The sequence below is a fragment of the Platalea leucorodia genome, assembly GCF_965183815.1.
Source record: "Platalea leucorodia genome assembly, chromosome: 7".
Lineage (NCBI taxonomy): Eukaryota > Metazoa > Chordata > Aves > Pelecaniformes > Threskiornithidae > Platalea > Platalea leucorodia.
The window spans coordinates 7,484,810-7,494,631 of record NC_138829.1 but is presented as its reverse complement, the minus strand read 5'-3'; the positions used below and the strand labels follow the sequence as shown (position 1 = coordinate 7,494,631).

The window sequence follows — 9,822 nt, the reverse complement described above, 5'->3', positions numbered from 1 at the left end:
AGGCAAGATGGGGAGCATCACCCACGAATACTCACACAACGCCAAGAAAGTCTGATTGATCCCTTGACCAAAGGAGGGCAGAGACCTCTCAAGTTAGAGGCATCCCCTATATGCACGCACACTTTAACCTGCCGAAGCAAAACTGCTTGGCAAAGCGTGAGGTTTTATGAGAAAAATGTGCTATCTAATGGCTGCTGCTGCTCAAAACGGCAGCCCCACTCCTACCACCCCCCTCACTTTTCTTGGCCCCTAAGTGAGCTCACTCCGTTCATTTTTTTGGCAGATAATGTGTCACGTCTTGCAGTCCCGCTGATTTTCCGCTGACCAGGAGCCACTGCCAGTGCCACAGAAGTAGCTGTGAACTTCTGGCCAAGAGCAGACGCGCTGTTTCTGCTCCGGACAAACTACTGGATGGCTCACCTTCTGTCGTGAAACCTCTGCTAGAAACTTTATGATAAAAATAACTGCAGCCTTTTCCAGGGATGCTTTTCTTTGGGATCCTACCAAAACGTCCGAGTTCGTTCCCAGGCCTCACCACATATCTCTATTCCTATGTTAAACTCCTAAGTAGAAGAATATTCCCCAGGCAAAAAGGATTCCTGAAGCCGCACCAAGCTGCACCACCTGGGTGCCTTCAGGCCGTCTATCAAAAATGAAAAGCATCTTGCGGATCCTGAGAGAGCCAAGTGATCCGTTGGCATGAGAAATCCTAGTCTGTCAACTCAGGAGTAGAGAAGGAGACTCCAACTCTGCTATTTGCTGTTCCTCCCCATTAGACAGGTGAGGATCAGGCCCATTCAATCAGGGTTATGTTGAAGTTGGCACATCAATCAGCGTTTTCCAAATCCAATGTGACATAATTAGAAAGGTTAATAGCACAGACCCACTGCTAAGAAGTTAGAAATGCCAGGCTCTGGGGCATCTCCCCTATCTCAACTGATAAAACGTCAGTCCACATATTAACAGAACTGTCTCAGCAGGACTTTCTAGCAATAGTCAACTAATTTGCTAACTGTGCACCTTATGGACAGAAAAAATTTATTTAAATGTCACTTACTAGCTGCTTTCATGTTACATAAATGTATTACTTCGCTATGATTCACTTGTGCCTTATTTCACTTCTCTGATATAAAAGCGCTAATCCAAATTAAAAGAAATATTGCATCTGGAAATAATGAAGAACTTTCCCACTCTCTAAACCTTGCCATTGGAGGCTGAGGTCTAATTTCTTACCTTTACACAAGCCATTTCTGTGGAGGCTTAGCTTCCTTAGGGCATGAAGTCTCTGAAGAGATTAGGCTATTTTAAAGATGTCAGATCCCATCTGATTGATAGAAACAGATTTTACAAACCTTACCACCATTATCAGCCACTGCTTTCATTCTACTAATGTGAGGAGCTTTTGTGGTGGGCACTCAATACCATATTTAATAGAGCCCAGGTGGTGCTGAAAATTGCATTCACATTTCATTTAGGAAAAAAAAAAAGGAATTATAAAAGGGTACATGGAAGTTTATAGAGATCTGAGGTAAAATTAAGGTTCCATAAATGTAACATTTCCTTTGTCTTCAACAGGGGCAGAATTTCACCTTTCAAGACCAAACCTTCTCTGACACAGAACAGTACATAAAATATAGAAACAGTCCATTTCAAATATGAAACGCTTGTAAAAATGGGAACAAGAGAGAAAAAGAAAAAAAGTCTTTCACTGGGAGGAATACTGAGGTACACTGAATAATACTCAAAAGCAGCTATTAATTGAAAAATGTCTGTTATTAACTGCAAAATGGAAATACTTCCTAATGCTACTAAAAGCTATTATGCTGGATGGGCAAAGCCTTCTAATTTAAAAATTACTTCAGTATGATTCAAGTACACTGAGGTATAAAAACCATATTTAAAAAAACAATTAACAAATGTTATCATGATTTGCCCATTAAACTGGGCTAAGGCAGCTGGTTTCTGGATCCGTGTTAGGATAAATTAGGGTAAACATTTGGAATTGGGCAGTTCTTAATATGAACTGGCTGAAATTTTGGGAATTATTCAAGCAATAGAAGCCTTTCACTGTTTAGGATAATGTGTGCATTATCCTAAACGCACATATCACGATATGCACACCATGACCGATGTAATACCTATCCATCTCATTGTCTTTAAGTTATTTCAGGGTTCTGCTTTTGTTCACCATATGCGCTAAACCATTTTTGCATTGCAAAATTCTCAAGAGATCTTTTTACCTGTCATAATTACATCATTAAAAACTAATATTTTAGAATGGCAAAGACTAATTGTCCAATAACTGAAGATAGTGACTCAGGATTAAAGAAGGAACATCAGTAATGCAGTGAAAAAGAGCATTATTTCTTCCAGAGACAGCTCTGGTCAGTGTTTTCTTCAGGATGTCCTGAATTCATTTCAGTAGTTTTGACACCTCTCTGGTTCTTGCTGTCCTCCTGAAGCTCGGTTCGGACACTGACAATAGGCTGTTATTGATCAATCCAATTGAAAATTATTAGAACTAAACTGAGAAGGCCAACACAAATGCCAAAAATAACCAATGCACATGCCTGTGAAGAAAGAAAAGCAGAAATTAATGCTTTACTGAAGGAGGCATTTTACATTTCTAAGGCTTATAACTAATGATGAAAAAAACAGTAAGAACAGGTTTAAATAGTGTCTTTTAAAATAATCTTTAATGTTTCAAATTACTCAGTCTTCAAACACAAGGTATCTGCTTAGGGGGAAACTGAACTAAGCCTGCTCTGGGATAGTTTCATTGGGAACTCTCAGAGCTGACTGGTTTGCTTGCTCACACTATCCATCTGGAAAAAAAATAAAAAAAAAATAAAAGAAAAAAAATCATTCGTCCTTTACAACTTTGAACTAATTAAGAAACTGAATTTGTATTTTACTCAAAATATAATTCAAGTTACAATGGATTCTTTCATTTAATTGCCAGATGATAATAAACCCACAGTTCAAGAGACAGTGGATTGCTAATTTATAACAAGGCCCCAGATCTGTTGGAACTAGTCAAGACTTTAAATGGTCACAGAGCATCGTTATGAGATTTTCTTTCCGATTCCCTGTTTTGTCAACACAAGAGCAGCCCTATGAATCATAAGAATGGCAGGAGGACTATGTATAAACACTCTGTCAGCATTTTAGCCACTGCTATGAAGTTGCTCTGCTGAGCAGTGGTTAAAATGAAGACAAACAGTTACCGTGCAAAAAGCAGGCTGCTGCACAAATTCCAGCTAGAACTCAATCTACTACACCGAAAGAAAAACCATAAAAAGGAGGAAAAAAAAAGGAAGAGGAGGGAAAAAATGCTTTTGGGAAGGCTCACATAGAAAACAAGCATAAACACTGTTTCACTTAAATGCAGTTTGGCTTTGTCCCAGCTGCCCAGACAACATCAGAGTAATGCGTAAAAACTGAGGAGAAATTGGATTAAAAGTCAACATCTGAAAACTATAGGGAAAAGCATGTATTCAGATCAACGGCCTGGCATATGGACATACTGCTAGTCAAAAATCTCTTGTGGAGAAGGAGTTTCAGAAAGACTAGAGGTATCACGAAGGACAAAAGAAAATGCTCGCAGATTTTGGGAACTGCAATGAAAACAAGAACTTTGCCCCTTGGATTATGTGCTCTACAGTGTATTAAGTTGCATCTCAAATGAGCCTGTTTTAATATAATTAGCACACATGGAAAAAAAGCATACCCCAAGTTTCTGTGGTGATAATAAGTCCTCTCTGCTAAGTTTAAGATAAAATAGTCCAGGATATACAAAAAGCAAACACGTTGATGTGGTTGAACCTTTAAAAAACAGAAAGTAAGATTTTACTTAGAGCAAGATTGAAGTATATTAGCTTATCATAATACTGAATTGTTTTAAGTTAAAAAAACGAAACAAAACAATGACAACAACTTACCAACTACTCCAAATACATTTTTAATGTCTGGCACGTACATTGCAAACAGAACAACAATTGTATTCAGTGTTAAAGTGACAAGGATATGGCAAATCCACGACACAGGGAGATGAGAGAAAAATACCATCAATACAGCTTTCCTTGCCTACGTAATATGAAGAGAAAGATTGCATGGGTGAATACATACATATACATATCTTTGAATCTTATCTCAGTTTCATAAACTTAAGAATTACATCATTCCAGATGTAAAAGAACATGTTAAAAGTCAAAATGCAAAAAATTTAGTAATAGTTAAATGTTTTGTCTTTCTGTAGCATAGAGGTTACTTTAGTATTAAAGAAGTATTTATCACATGGCCATTACTCTTAAGGAAGTACGCCTTTTTTGCAGGGACAGAAGGAGGTTTGGGGATAACGCTTTGTCTCTTTGAGCATGCTTGGTAGCAAATGTCAGCACGCTGCCAACTCATATGTAATCTATACGCTACTTCTATATACACAGTTTTGCATGCACAGTTTTTTTTAGTCATAACTGAATGAATTTTCAGTTTTTCCATGGTATTGATAAACTAAAGTAGGGTTTTTTTGTGAAATAGGTCAATATGTGTTTTTAATTTACAATTAAATTGAGTTTTCAAGTATAAGTGTGTTTGTGTGTGGGTGCGTGCCTGTAGAAAGGAAAAACCAAGTCAGCAAAACTCAATTTAAGGGGGGGGGGGGGATCAAACTAAATAAACTTTATAAGTTCTGAATTCTCTAAATTAAAAACAATGCTGTGGGCTAGTTTTATTCTGAAATCTGTCTCAAGAGCACAAATTAGCTTAGTGGTTAGTTGTTATTTTGGAGCTCTCATGGAACATATGCAAATATGTGGTCTTTGATCAATCACTTGACAAGTGAATAAGATACACAAGACTAGATGTGACTCAAATATTGCAGTCTGCAAAGCATTAGCATTACCACTGCTTATGCCAGCTTCAAAACGTTTAGGAGTACTTACGGGGAAATGGATTAGAGGGACTGTCAAAAGCACAGCAAACAGTATGGCTACTTTAACAGTCATGATGACAATATCATGTGGCAGGTACCTGCTGTAACCTTGTAGCAATTCAGAGTCCACTTTGTCTGAAAACCAGAAAAATTAATTACTTTGTTAATCATTTGAGAACTAAGATAATTAGCAATGCCTATTAAGCTTACATTCAAATTCATCCATTTGCTTCTGACTAATGCAGAGCGGAGGGGGGGCTGCAGATATGCATTGCTTTGGCATTACTGATATACTCGCTCTAACAGATAGGCAACTTTGAGAAAAACTGAAAAAAAAAAAACCAAACTTGAAGAGGCAAGTCCCTGTAGAGCCTCTGCTGAAGCCAAAGCTACCGAAAGAGAAGATACAGATATCGAGGAGAAAGCATTAGAAGAAAGATGGCCTGACATGAAGCCAAGTATACAGGACTGTAAAACTTGTTCTGTGTGTCTGAAACAGTCAACACCAGATTCTTTTGGTTCAACCAGAAACCAGAAACAAATTAATTCTGCTAAGCTGGCTGAATTGCATTTCCATGTTTCCCCCCGAAACATTAGGTGATACGCAAGGTAAAATTTCAGGATTTGAAAGAAAAGCTACAATTCTAATTTAAAGGAAGAAAGAAATGTTCAAAACCATGCTAGCGTATGTGCTTTTACTAGCTACAGTTAGCAAGGGTAACTAGGATCAGTTATACTTCTAAAAGATATTTCTTATTTAAAAAAACAAAAAAAAAAACAAAAAAACAAAACAAAACCCAAAACTATTGACACTTGACACTGATTCTTCCCGGTGCCAAATGCGTACCCAAGCGCGACACGAGGAGAGCCGACGGCTGTAATTCTGGATTCTTACAGCACCTGGAGAACCATCAGGGACCGCGCTGGCAACGCACCCCACCCGGCCAAACACTTTCAAATGACAGCTCTGTCTTCTCCAGCAGCAAGAATCTCACGTGCTACCCACCACATGCGTATTTAGCTTCGCAAAAACGACTCTATTGTGGAATTACTGTAGTATCATAAACCATGGATACACCACCATGAGCGTTACTTTTGTACTATTCAAGGGAGAAGTGGGGCAAAAAGTGATGAATCAACGATGAATCCTTCACCTCGGACTTCTGGCCTTTCAGGGTAAAAAGCTTCACTAAGTTAACAACAAAAAGTCAGAGCCCTGAAAGCTGTCTGCTGCCCTGACTCTTTTTTTTTTTGGCATACCCTGACTCTACACTCTTTTGGACTTCAGAACGGACCAAAACTTCCACCAAAGTCCAGTCGCTGTATGAAGTTTCAAACTCACAGAAAATAGAATAAACCATCTGAACCACAGAAAGATGAAGCATGTCTCATTTCAAAGAGGAAACTCGTTTTTTTGTTTTCAATTTAAAAGAAAATGTTTTACATTTTCTTGGACTGGTGTTTTAGGAACAGGGAACAGATTCTCTTTATTTAAAGACGTAAGTTAATTAAACAAGACAACCAAAAGTGAAAAAAGGAGAAGAAGCTTGCAAGGGAAGGGGGGAATCTTTTACAGACATCCGCTGTTGGTTCCAGTATTTTAGGCTCTTGAGTCCAAGAGTTACTAAAAGAAATCAGGCTTGCAGAAAACCAGAAAAGACTACAGTAAAGACAAAGTCTTGGCCCAAAGAAATCATGACAGTGAAGGTAACAGGAGCTGGGATGATTTCTAGGACTACTTTCTTTTTTGTTTTTTAACTTCTGGTTGAGATCTCATCTGGAGACAGATGTTTATCCCGCACTGCCTGCTGGATCTCTCAGACTCTCAGAGTGGCACTCAAAACTATATTTTCCTATAAACCACATGGAGACAGTTAGGAAACAGTAATAGTGGCCTATATGCTATTAGGGGTTTCATGACTCCCCATATAATTTTTCAAAGGGTTCTGAGTGTCAAGGGAACATTTTCAGACAGTTATAGCCAGACATACACTTATACTTGGGAAAAAAAAGTGCAAAATTCCCTAGAAATTTGGAATTATTAGCTGCTGAAAGCCAACATTCTTGGTGCTTTGTCAGACACTATCTCAACCCCATGATCAAGAAATATAAAACATTCTGAAAGGAGAGGAAATCCTCATCAGAACACTTTTGTCTTACTGCTTTACTGTCTCTTGTAAGACTTTTTATTCATTCCAACCAACACAGATTAGCATGCGGTCATCTCCTAAAAAGGGTGAGTTTTCAGAAGACATTAGAAGAGTCCTCGCTGGTGACTGTGATGCATTTATGTGATGGCATTTGTACGACACTACTCCAGAAGACAGATCACCAAGTAGAGGTAATTCAACTTGACAACGCATGCTATGTGAGCAAAACACACCGTAACACAAATTTAAAGCAGGATACACAGAGCCAAATGACATTTCTTAGAAAAGGCATCACACTGTGGCATTCTATGATAGGATACGAAAATTGCTGTATGAAATAGACACTCACCTACCTCTGCCAACGTTATGATGGACCTTTAAAAAAAAAGCCACTATGTAAATAAGGGTTCTGAAATCTTTCTGTGTATTTGGGAAATGAAAGAATACAAGACAGAAGAAGTCATCTATGTTTAAACTCAACTAAAAAACTGTACCCAAAAGTATTCAAGAGTCCAAATGCAGAGTTATTAAATTGGTACTGAAGCACATTGCCACGTAAACTCTACAGCAAACAAAAATGAAAAATGTCTGTAGAATTTGGTAGGGTAAGTGCATACCCTGCTTTTCTGTTTGGTAAATAAAAAAGGTATATTTAATTCATCAAGCACTACGTCGACAACATCTCTACGAAACGTGCGTTTCTTGGTTCAGTCCGCATATCAAACAGGTATCGCCTCTGGCTCAGGAACTGCATGCAACACAAATTATTGAAGACCTGAAGCATGTGCTAGGAAGCCCAACTGAAAGCTTATCCTTCTAAATTTTTAAATCCTTCCCTAGTCTTTTGTCATTGCCCTCCACTCAAGTCAAAACACAAAACTAGATGGGCTTTCTCTGATTCAGACCTTCTAATTTTCTTATGTTCCTGGTCAATTCTTTTCCGGAGTGCTCTAGTTTGTCTTTACATTACATATAAACAAAGGTATCATGAAGTCGTCACTTTGTGCAATCCTTTAAAATAAAGCTTTCCTAAACTGGATGATTCATGGGAATTTTTTTTTCCACTTCCAGCAGATTTCTAGTGAAATAGCTAGTGTTAGTTCCAATTAATTTATAAAAATACAAAAACAAAACAAAGAAGTCATACATGCTTTGTACCCAAGCTGTATCGGACAGGGAAAACACGCTGCAAACCTTCATGCCTACCTAACACTAGGGCTAGCTTGCCGTGCGTCAAATTCCCCTCATGAAAGGCAACAGCCTCAGTGCTACTCAGTGACTACAAACGTGCTGGGATATCACAGGGTTAATAAGCGATGAACGTTGCTAGAAGATACAGCCCTAGAACAGACCTTTCAAACTTGTTGGGAGAGCAGACTATTATCAGATTTCAAAACTTCTCAAATCCATTCCCAGTTTTTAGGTGCAAACATTATACAATCCAACACACAGTGGTAATCAGTAGTCTAATTACATAGCATTAGAGAGCATCAACAGACCATCAGCTACAGTTTAGGGACCAATATCTTGTCTGTATAGCATTTTAGGGCATAAACCCTGCAAATTAGCTACCTTACACGTTGAGAAGTCAATGAGACTGTTAATACATTGCAGTGTTAAACATATTCGTAAGTCTTCACAGGAACAAGATTTCTGAGGATTCAAGTGTATCAACGCCACAAACAAGCCTGAAGTACTCTAGACAGAATGCATTTATCATTTATTATTAGCCTTCGTTCTGAAGAATACTTGAAGAATATACTTACCGTAAAATGTCAGGTACCCAAACAGAGCAGACATAAAGTAAATTAGGAAACTCAGACCAATTCCTGTCACAGTTACATTCTGCATTCTACTTTTGGACGGACTAAAATGTAAAAAAACCCAGAAAATTAGTGTTACTTAATCTGTACTGTAGACTATTAAACACAATGCAATCCACATTAAAAAAAAAAAAATATAGCAGCTTGCCTTTCATAAGAAAGCATCCTCTTAATTTATGGCCACAGAGTATTTGCTGAGGTCTGTGCTGTCAGTAACGCTTAGGGTTTTTAAAAGTATTCTTAATCTGGTAATTAAAGGGCACTTTTTGGGCAGACAACTAACATTGTCCCCATCTTCTAGGTAATTTAGACATATCAGAGTATTTTTTAAATCAAAATTTTGATTTATACAGGATGATACATATTCAGAGCCAGGAACAGAATCTGGGTCAAAAAAACCACTGAGTCAGATGTGGCCAAATGCAGATTCAGTTACAGCAATAAAAATTAACTGGTAAGTACCTTAGCAAATGACCTTTTTTCTCCAGATTGTCCAAGCCAGGACAATGTACTGACATTCATGATGGAACCATATTTGCTACTTTTCTCTCCTGTAAGAGAGGAAAAGCCAGTACAGACTAAAACTGTACATTTCCCAAAAACATGAAAGCCACTTAGTTTGCGTTGTTTGATGGCACTGACTACAAGAAGGGCTGGAAGAAAGATCTGGGGAACTACAGGCCTGTCAGCCCGACCTCAGTGCCGGGGAAGGTTATGGAGCAGATCATCCTGAGTGCCATCATGCAGCACATACAGGACAACCAGGTGATCAGGCCCAGTCAGCATGGGTTTATGAAAGGCAGGTGCTGCTTGACCAACCTCATCTCCTTCTATGACAAGGTGACCCGCCTAGTGGATGAGGGAAAGGCTGTAGATGTTGTCTGCCTGGACTTTGGTAAAGCCTTTGACATGACTT

General features: G+C 38.4%; 1 protein-coding gene across 2 annotated transcripts in view; it reads right to left on the bottom strand.

Moving 5' to 3' along the window:
• Positions 1–1,336: 1,336 nt before the first annotated feature.
• Positions 1,337–9,822, bottom strand: part of SLC38A6 (solute carrier family 38 member 6) — a gene marked incomplete at its 5' end in the record, with an annotated part of 42,043 nt that continues 33,557 nt past the window's right edge. The window contains 5 exons of one of the 2 annotated variants that reach the window (XM_082318940.1): positions 1,337–2,570; positions 3,731–3,825; positions 3,942–4,086; positions 4,944–5,068; positions 8,850–8,950. In XM_082318940.1, coding sequence (XP_082175066.1) covers positions 2,490–2,570; positions 3,731–3,825; positions 3,942–4,086; positions 4,944–5,068; positions 8,850–8,950 — 547 coding nt within the window. In that variant the 3' untranslated portion in view covers positions 1,337–2,489. The remainder of the gene's footprint in view (positions 2,571–3,730; positions 3,826–3,941; positions 4,087–4,943; positions 5,069–8,849; positions 8,951–9,822) is intronic. The other variant, XM_082318941.1, reaches the window with a different exon arrangement.